Genomic DNA, 21359 nt, shown 5'->3' with positions numbered 1-21359 from the left:
AATTAAGGGAATAATGATGATTTCAGACCCAACCTCCAACCTCCTCACAAAGGTGTTGAAATTCCGCTATGGAAAAGAAGATCCATTTTGCCCCAGTGTACACTCATTATTTCACTCACCAAGATATTCGTTTTGTTTCAGGGCTGATCTTATGAAACAACACACTTCAAGCTAATTGCTGTTGGAAAGGAGAGGGTTGCTTTACAGTCAATGACTTTGATGCCTCAAGTAGTTCAAGTAAGGATCTGTCTCTGTCTTGCATTGATTGACAAGACCCTTTCTATAAATTTGAGCAATTAAGCAACACGGTAGCAGCTTCCAGGGAGATCTGCTGAGCACAAAGCTGACAAAGATTGCTGTGCAGGTCTCCTGCTGCTCATTCTGACTTCTGAAACACCATCTGCAAGTTAAAACTGCGAAAAGAGATCTGACTCCAACAAGATAGGTGAGTTTGCTTCTGTGTTTGCTCTGTGTCGTGGCTCTGGCTCATGAATAAAGCATCAGGTTTTGCTAAAGTGGCAGAGAATAAATGTTCATTTTGTTCTGAGGTTTGTCTCTTTTTCTCTCAAATGTCTGCTTTTAAATATAAGGAGTTATATATACATATATGTATTTTTTTTCCTCTGTTGAAGCATATATATACACATGCATTCATTTAATCACATATAAGACTGTAGTGTATGCATGGCAACATATATGAAGTGTTCACTATGGCAAACTTCATGTGCTGATCTAAAATTCTGTTTTATCAAATTTATAGCATTTGGTTTAACAGGAGCCTAAAGAGTTAACCATCAGTCAGGCATAGGGCAGGCCAGGTTAATTTAACTTCAGTCTATCCAGCAGAGGACACGGCCCAGTGCACACAAGTCTGTGCACCATGCAGTAGCTGACTTTCTCAAAAGTTAAATATCAAGTCTGAGGTTTCTAAGTGAACATTTTTAAATGCAATGCAAGCATGTAAGGTATAAAATGGATCTTGTGGCTGAGAGCTACTTTCCAAGCTCTTTTTTTGACAGAGAAAGTTTTCCAGAGAGGCTGATTACTTTCTTCAGTGAAACAGAAAAGCAGCAAGTTATCAGAGGGACTTGGCTGATACCGGGCTGCTTCGAAGGTGTGAGGAGTTCAAGCTTCCTATGGTCACCTTGGCCATGACCCCCTTGTCTAACCAACTTCATTCACCAGCTTAGCAGCCTTCACAGAATCACAGAATGTCAGGGATTGGAAGGGACCTCAAAAGATCATCCAGTCCAATCCCCCTGCTGGAGCAGGACACCCAAATGAGGTTACACCGGAGGATGTCCAGGCGGGTTTTGAATATCTCCAGAGAAAGAGGCTCCACAACCTCCCTGGGCAGCCTGTTCCAGTGTTCTGTCACCCTCACTGTGAAGAAGTTTCTTGTCAAATTTAAGTGGATTTCTCTGGCTGCTCAGGGTGCTGGTAATGGTAGTTCCAGTAACAGTTTTGGGAGATGCTGATCTCTTTCCAAAGATCATAGCAAAAATTCAGGGACACTTGGCTCTTAAAAGGTAAGTGGGAGAAAACCAGGATTAAGTGCTCTCAACAAAATGCTGGTGTTACTGGCAGATCTAGCCCTGCTTAATGCACAGAGCTGCAGCTGTGCTTTCTCCCCATGCAGCAAAGTAGAGAACCCACCACCTCCCACAGTTGTACCTGGCAGGCAGACAGACAAAGCCCTTCCAGACTGACCCTGCCAGGGCCAGTACTGTCAGGGACTTCAGCCAACAATGCGTGTGTGCACTGAGAGAGCAGCCAAACGCCTACCCAACTGCCGGCATGGTGCAAGCTCAGAGCAACCCAGCCAGAGGCATAGGAGGGCATTCACTGCAAAGTGAACTCGCAATATAGAGATTTCAGGGCATCTGAGGCACTGGTGAGTGACTTTTTATTTTCCAGGTAACCCCACTTCTCTGCAAGGAAAGTCTTCATGCTGCTGCTTTCTGTTAGACCTTTTCACTTTACCCTGCTGCAAGCAGATGACCCCTCACTCGTATATCTGCCCATCTTCTCTCTGGCTGAATGAATCACAGAATCACAGGATGTTAGGGATTGGAAGGGACCTCAAAAGATCATCCAGTCCAATCCAGTCTTGCTGGAGCATGAACACTTAGATGAGGTTACACAGGAACATGTCCAGGCAGGTTTGAATGTCTGCAGAGAAGGAGACTCCACAACCCCCCTGGGCAGCCTGGTCCAGGCTCTGTTACCCCCACTGAGAAGAAGTTTCTTGTCAAATTTAAGTGGAACCTCTTGTGTTCCAGTTTGAACCCATTACCCCTTTTCCTACCATTGGTTGTCAATAAGGATGGGGCCCAGTGTGTCTGTGGGGAGGAAGGGCTGTCCCAACTCGAGCTGTCACTGTGCACTTGGACTTATTGCCTCCTGGACTGTGCTGGCTCTCCCAGCCCTCTGCTTGTCTCCCTTCTGTCTCAGCATGAAGCTCCACTGTGTGATCCTGGGGCCTCTCCTGCTGCTGCTGCTGCTGGCCAGCTGCGATGGTGCGCCCAAGACCTCCGCCATTGACCTACGGACCTTCATTGGCTGTGCTGTGCGTGAGTTCACCTTCCTGGCCAGGAAACGCGGCTGCAGGGCGCTGCGGGTCACGACGGACGCGTGCTGGGGACGCTGCGAGACCTGGGAGGTGAGGCTGGCCTGGGGCTGCGGGTGGCTGGCTGGCACTGACATCCCTGGGTGACGCTTCCTTCCTCCAAGAAAAGCCCTCAAATAAACCCAAAGAAATGCTAAATAGCTTGCAGCTATCTACAAAACAGGCAAGGTCTGTGTCCCGTTCCATGACCTCCTCACTAACACCGTCACTTTGCTATAAGTTGCTCCCTCCCTCTTTCCTCTGCCTTGAAGGGGCATGCACATTTTGTGATTATATTAATGAAGCACTTATTTAATACTCTTATTATGCAATTTAAAAGCCTCTTAGAGCTTAACCACTTAAGGAGAGGAAGTCTTTATTATTTAATGGAAAAATTCTTTTGAGATTAGGATGGAGCACCCAACTGATGGGTAATATTTTCTTCCACAAAGCAAATCCCAAAGAAAATGTCTGTTTCTAATTTGATCCTGTTTTAAGCCACAGCCCTGTATAAATGTGAAGTAGTTATGTTTTGGGGGAATATAGGGGGAGGAAGAAAGAGCACATGTGTGTCTACACACACTTCAGAGAACAAGCTTCTGACTGTCATCTTTCTGCCACTAGAAGGCTCAAGGGACCAGTCCCAGTGTAATTTATTCAGGGAAGCTGCGAGTGACTCCAGAGGTATTTTACGCACACGAAGACAAGGGCTCTGTATAAGGGAGCAGCGGAGGAGCCAGGGTCTGTTTCCCAGCTCCGACCACCCTCTTTCACTTTGTGGTGGGATGAGGAGAAAGGCCACCGTTTGCCAGATGTTCCTGGTGGAATAAGGTTCCTTCAAGGAACCTCTTGTTGCCCTCTTCCTCTCACCCCAAAGTTCCTCTGGCAGCACTGACCTTGCAGCCTCTCTCACTATACTGCAGTACCACTGGGATGTAGTTAAGCTGAATGCGTCTGGTTGTAGGATCAATAGCTTCTAGAAAGCACCACAATGTACTTAGTTGGGGGTGTTGGTAAGAGGAAGGCTGTCTGGATATCTTCTTGCTGAAACATTGCATCTATTCTTTTCCATGTCATCATTCTTGATACTTGGGCATGGCTCTTTATACAGCACAGAGGGAAAGAAAGAAAAAAATTAAAATGTCTCCTGGCTGTGTTACCTTATGCTATTTCCTATCTGTGCAAGGGAGGGCATGATGGTGTGTTCCCATTCCTGTTTGTGCTGCCCCTTCTTGGAGTCTTTGGAAAAAAAGGCACTCTTGTTGAGTAAAAACTCCCTTTTTCAGCAAAAGCAATGCCACCCTAATGCCATGTGGGGGTGTGGGATTCAGGGCCTTCAGGCTCCCATCTCTTTCTGGTGGCTGGGGTCTCTGGCCAAGCTGTTTTTCTCATGAGGAATTGCAGACTTCTGTGCTGGCTGCTGTGGCGTGTACATCCATTGGGCTTGGAGGGACATGCAGCCTGACTGGGAAGACTGGTCTGTCTGGGAAAAAAACAGCCATTTGGCACCTGGAGGCATCTGTGCTCTTAGGCAGCTTGTGCGCATGGAAGGGCTTCCAGCAGAATGCATTTTCTTTAATGGAAAGTCAATGCTTTTGGATGAAAGCAGCTGCTTTTGGCAAACATGCATCTGTCGAAACACTAGCATACTGATGAAAATCAGCTTTTTTGGATAGGCTTTTGACTTCCTTCAAGCAGCTTTAATTGGATCTTTATGCTTTAAACAAACAGAAAGACGCACGTACACCCACTCCCCTCCATGGCAGGATTCCAAGAGGCAGGTGTTGAAGGATGCAACCTAAAAATTATTTCCATGGCCCCTTCCACCTGATCCACTGGCTCTTCTATTTACACTAAAAGTCCCCTTGACGAAATTGGGACTCCAGATATTTCTCTTGCTTCTTGCCTGAGGCCAGAATTTCTCCCCACAGAGACCAGTGCTGAAACCACCTTACATCGAGACTTACCACCGTGTTTGCACCTACAACGAGACTAAGATGATGACGGTGAAGCTCCCCAAGTGTGCCCCCGATGTGGATCCCTTCTACACCTACCCAGTGGCCATCCGCTGCGACTGTGACATCTGCTCCACGGCCACGACCCAATGCGAGACTGCCTGAGCTCTCATTTCCCAGGTCAGGCAAGGAGGGGCCAAATTCTTCCCTGGCTTCACACCCCTGGTACCTCCAACATTATAGAGGGTGCAAGTCAGTCCAGAGTTTGATCTCACTTTGTAAGGCTCCCAAGAATTGATTTTTCTAGGCAGACAAATCTTAATTCCCCCTCCCCATACTTGCTCAAGGCATTATTGCTGTAGAAATGTAGTACACAGCCTTACAATTGCAAATTCTGTGGAAAAAAAATATATACATATATATACACATATATATATAGCAATGCAGTTTCCCTTCCATACAGGCTTTTCACACTGTGTGACCTTTCTTCATGCATAAAGCACAAAGGGACCAAAGAGTCACTGAGGGGTAGAAAGAGGCCACAGAGGTGTTTCAGCCCATGTCACAGCCTCTTTATTATTCATGTCGGGTTTAAGAGCCTTCCCAGTAGTGTAAATGCAATTGCCAACATTTCTGCCACCTTGTCACCACCATTAGTTCTTCTTACTCTGACGTCTCTCAGGAATAACAGCCAAAGAAAAGGCCTTAAGGCCAATAAAATGGAAATAGGTATCCAAAATGCTACCTTGAAATTGGGGTGAATGCATACTCAGCCCTGAGTCAGTGAAGTACTTAAGCTCATGATTGTTTTGCTTAATATCAGTTGCACTTCTACAGTTAAGGACGTATTTCAGTGATTTGCTTAATTGGAGCTATTCTGTTGGAGAAAAGAAAAAGCCTCACAACAGACAATTCATTGAAAAAAAGAGAGAAAGATATTAAAACTGAAAAAACAAAAGTGCGTGTCTTCCCATCTGCTTTTATCCAGGAGTAGAAGGGGAACAGACTTCACGTAAGATCAGCGAGACTCTGCAGAGCCCAAGGAGTCTCTCCTGACAATTTCCAGAGTTAGAGGGACCAAGCCAAAACACGACGATCGTGGTTTGGTTTCAGCAAGTCCCTGGCTGAGGCGGTGGGAAAGAGGGGGCTATGAAGGGTGTTCCCGCACTTCCCTGCATTGTTCAGCTCCCACAGAGACCTGCCCCTCCAAGGATGCTCACAGTGCTGGGGGGCAGCCAGACGTGCTCGCTGGAAAGCGGCGGAGTGGCCAGCAACATGGCCAATGTGGGCGAGACAAACTCAGAACAAGAAAGAGAAGTGACATGCGAAATCATGGTTTACACCTTTTCAGACCCACTACTTACAAACTGGGGGACACCTGGGAGCTGCTGCAACAGCTCCCTGGTGACCACAGCCACATAAGTGCCTTTGTCCTCTGGTCACCACCTGGAGGGGGAGAGATCCGTGTTCACCCCTCATTTCTCCCCTGGATGAAATGGGAAATTATGTGAAAGCAGGAAGATTTTCTAAGTGGGAGAGGCTCACAGGAGCTTACAAAACAAAGACACCTTCTCAGATACCCACTAGGAGAGAATTGCTGCTGAGAGTAATATCTGCACCTGCCTTCCCATCAGTTAAGTGTCTTGTCTTCTGGATGCAGACACCTTCATTTCTAGGGATGCATGCTTGAAACTTGCCCAGCTGTCCTGTCCTCACTGAGACAGATTTAATTTAACCTGTAATTTATTAGTTGCTGTCATTTCTTTTTGTCTGTGGAACTGTAAAAGCTGCACTGTGGCTAAGTAGGGAAGAGTTGATTTTATCACTCTGTCTTCTGTATTTCCGAATGGAGACTGCTGTGTCAAACAGCAGCAGGAGCAGCTTTCTGCTGATGGGAAGTTTAAGTGCCATTAAAAAAAGTCCTTGTTCTTTTCAAATAGCATCTCACAGTCTCTCTGATCTTGTTATTGTCCTAACTGGCCTCACAACTATTATGGGAAACCTGCAAATTATATTGTATCCTTAATAAACCCCAGAATTGTAGTGTGAAAGCATGTGTCCCCCTATTTATGTGTAGATGTGTAGAATATGTATAAGCTCCTACAAACTCTTTGCCTGAGCTGTGAACACCTGCAAAACATCTCGTCAATGCTGAGGTGAGGTCATTTCCTTCCCTGGATTTCTCTCACGGAGTCTGGCTGTGCTGTCGTCGCGGGATGAGAGGTAGGGTTAGAAAGTGGCAAACTTCCTTCCTTTGCAGCCAACAGGAAACACAGGCTGTACCCAGATACGGTGAGACAGTAGAAACCTCAGCAAGGGTTCAGATGGAAACCCCGCGGGGTGTGAAGGTGGGTTTTGACTGATGCAGTCACAGCCAGAGTGGGAGGTGGAAAAGGAAGTGGGAAGGATGTATTGACTGAAAGCAAGCTAACACTTCTAGGCGGTCTTTTAAGAAGGAGACCAAAAGTGAATGGAGATGCTGTGGGTGACAAAAGTACAGCCAAGACCAGTGCACACTGCCCAAATGGGCACACATCCCTCTTCATCCAGCTCTGTTCAGCTCCCACAAGCAGGCACCACAGTGAGTTTCAAGGAGTCAACTTCATTCCTGCTGCTGCTAATTGCAAATCTGGGGCTTGTTTTCCAGGTATTTTTACACTACTATGTCTTTATTCTGTTGAATTTGCACTAATTTTGATACTTGTGACCAGGTCTTTTGACTTTCACATCCTTTATACTGCAACTGGGATGTTATGTCCTGCTCGGAATCTGCAGGCAGTCTAAATATCCCACTTATTTCAGAGCATGAGAAGCCCCTTCCCAGGCCATCTTCATCTCCTTGAGGGCACTTTAATGCTCCTTAAAGCCCCAGATTTAAATCTCACTTTCTCACCGATGCAAAGCACTTAAACAGCCCTTTGGTCTTCAGTGTAGAAGTTTGCAAGGAGTATTTCCCATGGAGGCTGTCACATCTGACGTGTTATCTCTCCTATGAAAACCCGTACTGCTTATTTTGTAGCACATTGGTTACCCCCTTCACCTGGACACTGGCCATCAGGACCAGACTGCAGTGTGGGCCTCTTAAAAGTGTCATTTGCCACTGCATATTTAACCTGGCATGACTTTCTCTACCTAAAACCAAGGGAAATAATTTTTTGCTCTACATGAATAATCACAGAATGTCAGGGATTGGAAGGGACCTCGAAAGCTCATCCAGTCCAATCCCCCTGCCGGAGCAGGAACACCCAGATGAGGTTACACAGGAAGGCCCAGAACTGGACACAATATTCCAGGTGTGGTCTCACCAGGGCAGAGTAGAGGGGCAGGAGAACCTCTCTGACCTACTAACCACCCCCCTTCTAATACACCCCAGGTGCCATTGGCCTTCCTGGCCACAAGGGCCCAGTGCTGGCTCATGGTCATCCTGCTGTCCACCAGGACCCCCAGGTCCCTTTCCCCTACACTGCTCTCCAACAGGCTGTTCCCCAACTTATACTGGAACCTGGAGTTGTTCTTACCCAGGTAGAAGACTCTACACTTGCCCTTGTTATATTTACTTAAATTTTTCCCCACCCAACTCTCCAGCCTGTCCAGGTCTCTGGATGGCAGCACAGCTTTCTGATGTGTCAGCCACTCCTCCCAGCTTCGTGTCATCAGCAAACTTATTGACAGTGCACTCTATTCCCTCATCTAAGTAATTGTTGAATATATTGAATAATACTGGTCACAGTACTGACCCTTGAAGCACTCCACTAGATACAGGCCTCCAACTGGACTCTGCCCCATTGACCACAACTCTCTGGCTTCTTTCCTTCAGCCAGTTCCCAGTCCACCTCACTACCTGATTGTCCAGACCACACTCCCTGTGAGGATGCTGTGGGAGACTGTGTCAAATTCCCTGGGAGAACTGTACTTGCAAAGCAAGGAGCAAGAGAGAAGCTCCTTCACAAAGCCTCAGAGCTGAATCATTCACAGCTCTGCAGCCTCAGCTCTGTAGCTGGAAACACCTGCTGCAGTAAAAGGCTTTCTGGAATACTGGAGACAGCTGCACCTGCCTGCTCAGGAAGGAGAATGTGCAGATATGGAGAACTGGGGACTGTACTTGGCTCTGCCATAAACATGCCAGGTGAGGAGAGGCAAATGAGTGGATTTATTTGTGCCTCAGTTTCCCTTCTGGCCACTGGGAATGACGATGATACAGCTGGTCTTTTTTCTCCCTGGTGTGTTTTGCAGTTTATAGGCTGTAAGGCCCCTTCCAATGGCTTGTATCTGCATCCTGTGCAGCACTTGCTTTCTCAGGTTTGTTGTTGCTCTTTTAACCTGAACTGCAATAGTCACAGTCGCATAGTGCTTTGATTTTTGACAATGCTTTCCTGGTATAGGATGGTTCCAGAAGTCCACTGTGTCTTGAAGTTCATGTCTCCTCATTCCCATGCTGTAGGTGATGTGCCCAGCCAGACGGAGCTCATCAGAAATCAGTATACTTTACCCTGACTTCAAACCTGAGTTTGAGTGAGAGGAGGGCAGGAAGCCTCCCTGGACGCGTGTTTCCTGCACTGCCTGGATTTCTGTTTGGGGATGGGACAGGCAGCTCCCTCCTGCTCTCATTGTACTCACATGAAAACATCGGAACCGCCGCCCTGGGTCAGAGCAAAGGGCTGTCTCGCCCAATATCCTGCTGCTGACAGCAGCCAGCAGCGGATGCTCAAGGAAAAGTAAAAGCACCATGGCTGTATAAAGGTGTTCTTCCTTGGCTATATCCACCCAGCTTTAGCAGGCAGCAGTGTAGGAAGTTTCTGCTCTGGAGGATGCATTCAGCATCTTCTTGTTAACCCCGGATGTGTGAGTCCTCCATGCTGCTTCTTCCCAGACAAAGTCTGGTGACTAATACCCACTTCCTCCATGGCCAGGTAAATCAAATATATTCCAGGCCACATGCTGTTGCCTCTTGAATTGTCCTGGCTCTTCTGGAGATGTATCTGTTACAACAGGACAAGGGAAATAGTTTTAAACTAAAGGAGCAGAGATTCAGGCTGGACATGAGGAAGAAACTTTTGACACTGAGAGTGGTGAAACACTGGCCCAGGTTGGCCAGAGAGATGGTGGATGCCCCATCCCTGGAGACAACCCAGGCCAGGCTGGATGGGGCTCTGAGCTACTTGATCTGGGTGAAGGTGTCCCTGCCCATGGCAGGGGTTGGACTGGATGAGCTTTGAAGGTCTCTTCCAACCCAAGCTATTCTATGATGCAGCCAGGGATTTGGGCTGCAGTGCCTTTTTATTGGGAAGAGACCTGGCCACCTTTCATCATTGCTCTGCGAGCAAGTGCCCCAGGCAGGGGCTGATTAAGCCTGCTGAGATTCACAAGCTGTGGGAACATGAAAAGAGCCTTTCTCTGGTGAAATTTACTGGAGTCCAATCTGTATTAGAGTCATTGCTGAGGAATGGTGAGATTTATAGTCTTAATATGAAGACCAGACCAGCTGGTCAGTGAGATCGGTTCTGCTCCTGAAACCAATGATTCTGAAGAGATGGGTAACAAAGGCACTTGTTTTTTCCCCCCCCCACTTTTTTAAAAAAAATTTAAATGTTCTTTTTTTTATTTTTTATTTTTTTTTTAATAAGATCCACGTCTCCACACTGGATCCCTGGAAGACTGGAGCCAGTCATATTCTTGATTCCAGTCCAGAATTTAAGGGCTGTCTTTCCTCATAACTTCTTCAGCATTTAAGCATTTCACTTTCTCCCCTGCCTCTCCCTGCCCAAAGGTTACACAGCTCATCATCCTCCTTGCCATCGGGTTTGTCAGAGAGTTTTGTTATCCTTGTATTAGGTTTATCAGGGAGTAAAAAACTCCCCTCAAGACTCCTAGTACTCAGGATAATGCTTTTCCTAACTCCTTTACCAAGAAAGCCCCAGTGCCTGCTAGGCTGCTGCATGCTGGCTTCTCTCCAAAACACTTTAAATATTCACTCAAGGGAGAAAAAAATCCTTTTATGGTGCTATGATACTGCAGTGGAGACCACAGCCAATAATGCCAATAACCCCTTATTAAAAGAATAATAAAAAAGAAGTTCTATCCGAAAGAGCAATCAACCAGTCACCCTAATATTGGTGGGAGATGGGAGACTGAGTGCCAGCAGGGAGCCAGACCTGCAGGTCCCCCATCACCACCCTCCCATCTTTCCAGTCATCAGTTTCCCAAGAGAAATATGCCTGAGATGAGCAAACCTCTGTGGTGTCACCTCCTGTTTGACTTTCTGCAGGGGACACTGGAAGGTGCAGGCAGTTCCAGGACCACCCATAAGCAGCCCTATATGTTAGTATGTGTTTTTCCTACCTGAAATGTCCTGCAAGGTGTATGTGATTAGCATCTGGGAAAATAAACAGAGCACCACACCTTCTCCAAATGAAACTGTCAAAATACTCAGTAATACATTTATTTTGTTAAAATAAACTATGTACAATAGATGATATTAATGTGCAGTTACAATATACAATAATTACATGTTTAAAAGAGGATAAGCAAAAGAGTACAGAATCATGTGCTGTAAATAGGAAACTAATACTGTTTACATGATTTTTAAAGTATGCAAAACATAATTGCTGGAAAATTGAACTTTATTGGTTTGAAATTTTATTGCTTTGACAGGAATTTTAAAGATTTGGTTAATCTTTGAAAAAAAGACATAGCACTCAAAAGTCAAACACAATGTTTTAGTACTCATCCTTTGGTTTTACCAGCCCCATAGTCCAGTGATATTGCACAAAGCAGCTTTTAAGAGAGAAAAATTCGGTTGTTAACATCAAGTAAAGTAAATGACTCTTTTTCTTCATTTGCTAAGAACTGGCTGATGATGTGTTAGGTCCTGATTTGCGCTGAGATCATTACACCTGCTTCACAAATTCAGTTAGAATACCTCGTTGCGCTGCTACTTTTAAGCGTTGCTGAAGTACTACACAAAAAGAAAGGAAAGAAATTTTCTCATCATCGAGTTCTCAGGGGAGCAGAGAATCTCTTTGCAGTGAAATGCTTGTATTTGACAAGTGCATCAACATCATAACCGGTTAAACTGTATTCAGTTTTCCTTGCACTCGAGGACCGTTCAGGTCCATCTCCCTGCTTGTCTCTGCAGCCACCTTTGAAGCCACCTCAAGGTGCTGCTGAGCCCCAGGTGACTCCACGGAGGCACCTCTGAGCCCTTTGGCCATGCTCATGCCACCTGGCAACCTGGGCTCACCACCTTAGATCACTTCTGCTCATGAGTGAAGAAGACTTTACCAGTGTCTTTCCCCTCTTACATGGCTTTATGTTATTGCTTATTAATGATTTAATATTTACAAGTTTGGGGAAAGTTTGGGCTCATTTACTCCATACTGACAAGGCAGTTCAGTGCCTGTCAGTTCTGTAACGTGGTTGGAGCAGCTGCCTATTTTGGGGAAAAGTGTTGGGAGAGACAATATGACAGTCATACTATGGATATGGCTCACACCCAAACTACTTTGACAGACATCAGACAAAAATTTCTACATGTTATCAGTACAGATAAATGTTGTGCTGGAAGATCTGGAAACTGTAGACTGGTGACAGCTGTTTCCTCTGAATTCGTTAACCTTCACTCAAAGTCAAAATTTGCCAGAGTTGGTATCAGTGAGAGCACACACTGACCTTTGGCAAAACCAAATGCGAAATTAAACCTGGTATCCTGAATGGGATGAGATGAAATTAAATGACAGCAATGAGTGCAGTGTCAAACCCTGCAAAGATACCTGTTTGTCTTGAATATTACACTGTTAGTGTAATCATTTTCATCCTCAGACCCAGTAGTGGTTGAAAGCAGGAGTTACAAACCCAGTCTCCAAAGCTCAAGCTAAAGATCAGATCAGTGAAGTCTCCAGATGCCTAATTTCTTTTGGGAGTCTACAGCCAGCAGTCAAAAGGTATAAAAGATTCTTGGACATGGCTCAGTGTGTCTGTGTGCTCAAAGCTTGGGCAGACACAATAAAGGGCAGAAAAGGAGGAAATGTAAAGACTCTCAAATACTTTCCACATTAGTCATGTGTGGACCCCATTGAAATTTTCCATTGTCTTCATGAGAATTGAAACAAAGCCAACATACAGCATCTTCGAAAATCCCACCCTAAAATTACAGTTAGAAGAAGCAGCCAAACACTGCATTATGGTGTGCACGTTCTGGAAAGAAGAGTGAGGATCATGCTCAGAGTTAGTTTTGTTAGTGTATTTTCAACATCAAAGAGATTTTTCACCATTGAAAGCCATTCATACGATTTTTGCTTTTTGCTCTGAGAAATACAGGTTTGTGAGCTCGTTTTCCTCTTACAATGACTCTTTGCTCTTTTGGTGGGGTTCCTGGAACTGCCCAGGAAAAACAGATTATTGTTCACACGTTTCTGAAAGCTTTAACTGAAACAAAGAAAAGAGAATTTGAGGACTTTTTTCATCCTAGTTATGAGTGTCCCCATAACATCTTAAAATGAAATTTAATTTTAGAATCAAACAAACTAATTGTGGTTCTAAGCCCTGATTTTGCAGCTGTTCCTCAAACCAGAAGTGTAGATGCTGTTCTATGGCTTTTATTACTTCTAATTGGTGTATTTGTCCCAACTTTTTGATACAAAAATATTTCTATTCATGTTTTGTTTTGGTAGGTGAAGACAGCTGGGATCACAAGCCACCACTGAAATCAGCAGGAGGCTTTTTCCTGCTTTCAGAGGGTCTTTATTCACTAAGATGAAAATAAACATTTATAGTAGAGATTTGTCTTCATTTTTACATAGAGCTCAAATGTGCCTAGAAGTTTTCTGACGTAGGTCACTCCATGCTCACCTCCTGTGACAGCAGATGCTCCTCCAGTTCTATCAAGTTGTGAACCAAGAAAAGCTTCTGTTATTTCCATATATTTTTTTTTTCATGTAGGATAAAACATATTACAAATCCTCAGGGAAAAGGAAAATACAAGAAGGAAGGCATGTGCAGCCAGATTCCTGCATTCTACCTGTTTATTGAACAAATGGTCCCATGGTCCCTAGGCAAACATGAGCATATGTTGATTGCTTCACTGGAGAAGGCAAATGTGCTTTTAAAGAAGCCTGGCTTGAGATGGATTGGTGCCATTGCAATTTATTTTCAATCCAGCCGAAGTTTTGGTGTAGTGAATTGAGAAGCATTTGTTGTGTCACTGAGGCAAAAAAGGTACAGAAAAGGTCAAGGGCTGTAAATAAGCTACATAAGCAGATGGGCAACTTTCATGTCTGAATTAGAGAGACATTTTTGAAAGGACATGGCAGCTCGCATGGTGAAAACACATCTGCTAAACACATGTCAATCAGTCTAATTGGCCACTGTATTGTTTGTTGTGTGTGTTGGGTGGCAGCAACAGAAATTTTTTGCAAGAACTTCTGTAACCTTTCCCAAGCTTCTCTAAAGGGTTCTTAAATTGGATCTCTGGAGTCTTGGGACAAGATCTTGGATGGGATCTTGCATCCTTGTCAACAGACAATCACCAGTAGTGAAGTGTTTGTACCCTGTTCCTCTCTGCTACTGTGATCTTCCCACCCTCAGGGTGAGTTTTTACCCACTTGCCTAAAGTTACATTGCAGTGATAGTTTCTGGGTGAGTCCTGCTTTGCTTGGGTAGCAACATGCCTGAAGCTTGACACCTTTCCCAACTAATTTCTTGGTTCTTCTCTACCACACTTCCTTAGAGATGGCAGATACCATCAGATAGTGGTGCTGAGCATGACAGAATGCCAGGTCATTTGTACAGCATGTGGGGAATGGGAAATCACTGCTTTTTGAGAACACAGGCCACAAACACTACAGCAGCTAGAAGAGATTTTGTTATACGTTAGGTACAAGGGCAGGTCACCAATGGTCGTACTCATACCCCCTTGTTAACATGAGTGGTGTCATTGGGACTGAATGAGATGTGAAGAAATTGGAGACAATTCCTTGTGAAGTAAGATGCCCTTCAGTATGAGGAAGATTGCCAAAATCCAGCCCCTTAATTAAAGTATTTGGAATAACCTTAGTGCATATTAAGATGCAGAAATATATTTAATTCTGTGGGTTTTTTTTGAACTGAGGCAATACTTTAAAAATAAAAAAAGTAAGAAATATCAATGACAGCTGCTGAAATGATTGTTTTGATTGTCATGCTGGACTCTGAGTGAATTCTGCAGTTCCCACCAGTGAGAGGAGTCTCCTTTCTCTGCTACACTAAACCTCCATGTCCAGCTGTATCCCAGCATGTCGATGGTCAAGAAGATTAGTGTCAGGTCCAGCCCATGTGGAAGTCAAGGGATTCACATCATGCTTAATTCAAGGCAATGTAAGGCAAGAGCTTGTAGTTGGCTTTTCTTCATAAATTGCATTCTACTGCAGCAGTAGATTTTTACAGGGCAGAGAAAGAAGGTCAGGGAGTGTTTGGCAAATAGGACAGCCAAAGGGAGTTCATTTTGAGAACTGCTCCATGTTACTCATTGCTCCTGCAGTATGTAACTACACAGGACTTACATCCAGTTGAACAAGTACTCATGGATTGACTTGCTGGGGGTTGAAGCTTCATTTCTGCATTCTTGCCATCTTTTTTTGAGCTTTGAGAGGCAAAGGACAAACTATGGAAGTCTTTGTGGGACCTCCTTCAGTTCATGTTGGAAATGGTGATATAGCACAGGATTGCCCCAGTCCCACTGGCCTGCTCTTTTAGCAGCGCTCTGAAGGGCAGGTGCCTCTCTAGGTTGTTTTAATGTGATAACAACTCTCCCATGTCTTGAGATATCTCCCTAATACCTAACATCTCTAATATCACCTTGCAGGAGTTTGCATGAAAACCCTTTGGGATCTTTGTTTGAATCTACAACTTCAAGTTAACAACTCCTGGAAGAACATTAAGGTTTCAGAAGAGGCCAAAGGAGATGGGTTTTACAGGGTTCAGCAAATTTCTTGTAGGTTGTGAGTCCGTTTGAAATGATAGTGGACTATTAGCAAAGGCAGCTCTGTCAGGAAAGGTTTTGACATCTGTTGCATTAAGGGCACATTGTCAAATAGGTTCCTGGTATGGTTTATAGCCTTTACAACTCTCCTAATGGTGTTCCTTTGAAGGTTAAATCAGAGTTTGATTTCTATCTAGCTCACCTTACAGTGAGAAAACCTGTCTCCTTTTACCTGGCAATCATTTACCAATTTTCTTTTCTTGTTACTAATGGTGCTTGAAAATAACTTGAAGATTCTATCTGGTGCCTTATGGCTCTGCTTGCACCGAGTCTGGTGTTTTGCTATTTCTGAAAATAAGCTTTGCTGCCTGTTCACACACCATCTGTTGGCTTTTAGTAAAGGTATTAGGTATGACTTGCCACATAGAGTCTCCTTAATCTGCCTCCGATTCCTTTCTAAAGCCCATTTGCCTGTGCTGTTCCTGCCTCCCCAAAATAATGGTGTAACAGGGCAGATCCCGGAGTCAGTGCCATGTTGCATGGATAACCTAACACAGGAATAATGTTTATGGGACCTGCACTAACCAGGGCTATTTTTAAAACATTTATTTTTGTTGGAAAAGAAATTAAAAATAAAAGGAGAGCAAAGGCTATTTCTCAGTGGATTGTGACCACTCTCCCTTCCTTGCAGCTCCCAGATGTCAAATTTTTGTCACGACCAGCTTGAAAAACTTGAAATTTTACTGCCTCACAAACTTGATGTTCTTGGCTTTGTAAATGCAAATAAAACCCTTGCTAGTCTCAACATTTTTGGTATGCATGTTAATATTTTTCTATTTGCTTTCACTGCTCTGCAATGATTTGTGCAGGGTGCTGTAGTTTAATACATTAAGACAGTATCATTTTAGCTTCTACATTACCAGATGGTGTTTTAGGTAATTTTCCTCAAACCAGTGCAGTTACATTAATGCTACAACTTCCTATTTGATTTTTTGATTTTATATACCTATCCTGTGCCATCCTATTAGTAATAATAGACACCCCTGATACTTGGTAGCACACAAAAATATCATTTGACTATTTGTTGCTTTCTCTGATGCATGGTGGGAATCCTATATTGCTCATTATTTTATGATATGCTCAGCTGTCAGTCTGGATTTCTATTTCCTTGGTATTTTGTGAAGCTTCAAGAATATCTGGCAGATCCAACCTGAGGTTTTGCTTTGCACTTCAGCTAAACAGACTTCACATACTTTAACCAGACACTTGTATATAGGCTGGCTCTCTACAGCAACCTACATAAGCTAAACCAAAGTAATCATCCTATTTTTGTTTCCACTGAAGTAACTGGCAGCACAATGAAGCACTAATTTTCTCTGAAATCTGTTGAAAGCTTTTTTCTTTTTCTTTTCTTGGTTTCAGTGGACTTCTAGTTATGTCATAAGCCAAAACATTCCCTAAATTTTAATATATTTAATCCACTCCTAGTTTTCCTCATACTCCCCTAATATCTCTTTATACATTATAGTTCGGCTGATTGCCAGTGTCCCAGCTGTGCAACTAGTCACTGCTCTGCCTGGGGATGGCAACACAGCCTCTGCGGCATGACAAGAGCTCCTTCGCTGGCCTCCAGCACTGTCCTCACTCCGAGCTGTGATTTATCAGCCAGTCCATTTGAAGCAAATAGCTGGGACATAACTAAACCTAATATAAAACAGGCACAAAGAATGCTAGCAGTGAGGAAATATTTCCTTTGGCTGTCTTTGATTTAGCACAATTTTGTTTTCATCCCTGCTTGTGTGCAGCGGGAAAGAGATGGAGAGTGAAAACCAGCTGGGTAACAGCAACAAGGCGTTAGCTTCAAATTTGGTCGCTTCTGTCTGAGAGAATTGTTGATTTCTACCTGGAAACATTCTGAGGCATCGGATCTCATTTTTGTAGGGGTGCATGGTAAACTGAATTTGCGCTAAAGGAGGAGCTTGGATCCATGAGCCTCAGTGACCGCAGGACTGGGCAGTGCATCACGCTTGTTCCCTTCTCTGCACCAATGGTGCAGGTCCTATGGACCTGCTGAGACTTCTAATTGCTCTGAGTAACACAGGGTCTATAATTCACTGCTAATCACAAGAGCTTTTCTGGTCGTTGTATGTAATCGGCACATGAGCTGACCCCTGGCATGGGGGTGCAAGGCACGTGTCCCTGGGCTGGGAGGGTGCACTGCTGTTCCTTGCACTTGGGAAACACTGCATACAGACACTGCCTGTGCAAGGAGTTCCATCAGAGATCTTGAAATCTATATTTGCTGGCACCATGATTTTCTGCTTGGGGTATGAAATCCATAACAAGACAGTCTTTTGGCATTGCCAAGGTACCCAGTGGCAGATGCAAGTAACAAAACACCCTTCGAGTTCACCTCTGAGCATCCGTGTTGCTGTGACGTGCAAAAGTACAGGCTCCCAAGAGAGGCTTTAGTGAAAAGGCACATTTGTTTTCAACAGCAAAGACAGCTGACAGGCATCAGACCTTCTCCAAAGGTCTGGACTTCCCATCTCTGTTTTGTCGGCTGCTGCCCATCATCTGCCACTTGTATGAAAGCTCACTCCTGAGGACTGCAGCCACACTGCAACTTAAACAGCACTCACAGTAATGAAAATGGAAAAATGGGAGCAAAGAAAGAAGTAATGGATGGGAGGAGGGAGACTACAATAAATCAACATGTGTACAACTCCACTTGGACCTTTCTTTTACATGAGATACTCCATTAAAAAAAAAAAAATCTTAAGGCAAGTGGATCACTTTAAAGCACTTGAAGTTAGTATGACCTTTGGCTATTTTTTTTTCTTTTTCTTTTTTTCTGCTGGGTGAGATGTAGAAATCCAGCTGATCTATAAAGTAGATTTTCAGTTGCCATGGCAATGTGACTCATTCATGTTCTCAGTTTGGAAAGGAGATTGTTCCACACTGCTATTTCATGTCTAGGGCAATATTCTTTGGTGGCAGAATTTCTTTGTTTCAGTACATTAATGCTACAACTCTGTTCTTCCTTTCCCAGCTTATGGAAACGTGGCTCAGCCTGAACATTCCCCTGTAAAAATACAGTTTTTTGCATTTTTCTGTTGTAAGAACATTCCTTAAGTCTGGAGGTAAATGTTGATCCATTTTGATAGCTTGGGTGCAGCAAGATTCTCACGCTGTGAAGTTTCACCATCAAGTGAAAACAAACTAGAATCACTCCACCTTCGCTTCCATGTGGTTTGAACAAACTAAAGTATATCCTGAACCAGCAAGTCTTATAAAAGCAAAGTAATTTAAAAGTGCATCCTACCTATAGTGTATATCTTACATATTAGATTTCTACAGACCTCCATGTGCTTTCAGTCAATTCAGATTCAATTCCTAAGTACTGCAGATTCCTAATTTTGATCTATTCTTGCTTAAGGCCACGAATGGAGTTTCTCTTGTTTCTTTTACCACCTTTAGTTCTTTGTTTTTCCACACGGCACCTTCACCTTATTCCTAAGGAGAGGAGTCAAGCAGGAGCAGGAATCCTGGTTTCTGTTGGCTCAGGGCAGTCTGAAGGAGTGGGAACAGCTCTGGAGGGTTAGGAAAGCACATAGACATGAGTCGGCCTAGTGTGATACAGCTTGGAGGCTTCACAGAATGGAGGGCTCCTACATTTGGGTAAGAAGGACCCTTTTCTGGTCATGTTCCCCATTTCAGTTGCATGTGACCTTCATTGCCTTTCTAACCTGCTTGGTTTCACTGAACTCGTCTCACTTTTCTTTCCAAGTGACTTCACACAAGGGTGCAGCAACTGTGGCACTTCGCACAACGCTTCTTCTTTTTCTTGGGGTGGAAAATGGTCATGATTGCTTCATCAAAGACAGTCTTAAGACCTTTCTGCGTTAGGGCTGAGCACTCCAGATAGCACTGTGCTCCAATCTGAAACAGAAGAGAGAAAACATGAGTACCCACTACTGGGAGAGACAGAGCGATCCTATTCTAGCATCATTCTACATGCATACGCGTCCTGCCACAGAGGGAAGACTAGATCTTCAGAAAAGGGATCAGCTCTTTCCCTGTGAGATCAAGGGACAAGCTCAGGTGACCATCCTGACTGAGGGGGCAGGGATGAGCATCAACGCCAGTATCTCACCACAGTGGGGTAATGGAAAGCAGGAATTCCCTGTATGACCATGCAGAGGGAGAGGGGACCTGCACCCATGTTCGAGGGCTGGACCAGAAGCTTGGTCTCCTGTCTGTGCAGCTGGGGGAGTGGAGTAGCTTCAAGAAGATGCTGGGTTGTTAGCTGAGCCTCTTCATATACTTGGCTCTTCTCCCCTCACCTGTCACCCCTGTGTCCTGCCTCCTGCAGCACCAGAGAGCTGCTACCTGGGAGAGGGTTTCCAGCTGGTTTCTGGGGACTGAGGAGCATCATCTTGAGCCAGGAGTCTCCTGGGAATGCTGGTATGACACAAACAGACAGTGGCCCAGGAAAGATGTCTCAGCTTATTCAGCAACCTTGTGGCTTATTCAGCAACCTTGTAGCTTATTCAACTTCTTCTGCTAATGGAGGGGTGTCAAACTCATTTTCACTGGGGGCCACACCAGCCTCGCCATTGCCTTCAAAGGGCCGAATGCAATTTTAGGACTGTATAAATGTAACTACTCCTACTACTCCGAATTGCATTCGACCCTTTGAAGGCAATGGTGAGGTTGATGTGGCCCCCGGTGAAAATGAGTTTGACATCCCTGGGCTAGCAGATAACCTTGTTGGCCTTTGAGTGCCAGAGCCTGCAACAGCACCTGCAGCATATAAGGTGAAAATGGCTGGGGTCCAGACAGCTGCATTTCAGGGCTTGCAGAGGGCTTTTATCCCCCTGCTTTCCCAGGAGACAAGTACATTAACATGGAAGCCTTGGGAGCTCCTTCTCTGCTGCTTGAAGTGCAATGGCTATGAGAACCAAGTTGTCTGTACTTTTGTAAGGGATAGGGGCCAGTTTGGCAGGAGGTGACTGCAGTGAGGGGTTTGCCACATGCACCTCCTGGCAGAAGCCTGAACAAGAAACCCTTGATTCAGGCAAATTAAGCTGCAAAATCTGTTTTGCTGGCCAGTTACCAACTGCTGCCCCATGCACCTTGGTGCTTTGCATGGAGCTCAATTGGGTATTGCAGCAGATCAGCAGGATCAGGAGTTGCAGTCTGTGTCTGAGTCTAGCTTGTTTGACCAGAGGCTTTAATCTCCAGCTGGGAACAACCAAGGCACCCCAGAGGAGTTCACCTTGAATGAAACAAACCCATTGGAACGCTGTGATCAATCAATTTTGTGGGACCTCAAGAAAAGCTATTACCTCCTTTGCTAGCTTCACGCCATGCTCATAGGTGAGTGGTTTCTCCTTCATGTAAAGCAGCCGAGCCAAAGTTTTGGGATCATCCCGGAGATCAATCTAATAGAAAATACAGAAAACCAGTGCTCAGTAACACCTTGCTGTAATTCTTGAAAGAGGTTTACAAAAAGAGGTTTACAAAGTCATGTTCCTGTATGAGCGTCTACCTTCCCAGCCTCAGATGATACGTCATAAATGAATTGCATGTGTTTTCCCTTCCTTTTTTTCTTTTCTTATTGTTTAGTGTGAGTTAGTTCTCACTGGTGGGTTATTGGGCCACAGCTCAGATATAGCTGCTATACAGTAGAGATGCGGTTCTCAATGGCTCTCACAATGTGTCCTGTAAGGTGTCGGTGGAAGCCTGAGCCCCTTTGGAAGGGAAAGCTGCTGCAACCCTGCTCTACATCACCCATAAAACACCCTGACAGGCCAGATGGATGCAGCTCAGTCTGAAT

The 21359-nt window shown here is 44.7% G+C and overlaps 2 protein-coding genes across 2 annotated transcripts in view; one reads left to right on the top strand and one right to left on the bottom strand.

The window, feature by feature from the left end:
• The first annotated feature begins 141 nt into the window (after positions 1-141).
• On the top strand, positions 142-6609 carry GPHB5 (glycoprotein hormone subunit beta 5). Its single transcript, XM_065063251.1, has 3 exons — positions 142-445; positions 2455-2662; positions 4540-6609. Exons 2-3 carry the CDS (start codon positions 2456-2458, stop codon positions 4726-4728), a joined length of 396 nt encoding a protein of 131 aa, XP_064919323.1. The 5' UTR covers positions 142-445; position 2455; the 3' UTR covers positions 4729-6609.
• Positions 6610-10972: 4363 nt separating this feature from the next.
• Positions 10973-21359, bottom strand: part of RHOJ (ras homolog family member J) — a 64230-nt gene continuing 53843 nt past the window's right edge. Inside the window, exons 4-5 of the mRNA XM_005506362.3 lie at positions 20869-20964; positions 10973-19459 (exon numbers count right to left, since the gene is read on the bottom strand). Coding sequence (XP_005506419.1) covers positions 19313-19459; positions 20869-20964 — 243 coding nt within the window. The 3' untranslated portion in view covers positions 10973-19312. The remainder of the gene's footprint in view (positions 19460-20868; positions 20965-21359) is intronic.

This window comes from Columba livia, chromosome 5, assembly GCF_036013475.1.
Source record: "Columba livia isolate bColLiv1 breed racing homer chromosome 5, bColLiv1.pat.W.v2, whole genome shotgun sequence".
NCBI lineage: Eukaryota > Metazoa > Chordata > Aves > Columbiformes > Columbidae > Columba > Columba livia.
The sequence above is the reverse complement of the archived record's forward strand: the minus strand, read 5'-3'. Positions and strand labels throughout refer to the sequence as shown.

What these genes read in the sequence shown, in the direction of transcription:
- GPHB5 (XM_065063251.1), top strand. Translation starts at nt 2,456, where the DNA reads ATGAAGCTCCACTGTGTGATCCTGGGGCCTCTCCTGCTGCTGCTGCTG. An exon ending in GACGCTGCGAGACCTGGGAG is followed by an intron (nt 2,663 to 4,539) that starts GTGAGGCTGGCC and finishes TTCTCCCCACAG; the next exon opens with AGACCAGTGCTGAAACCACC.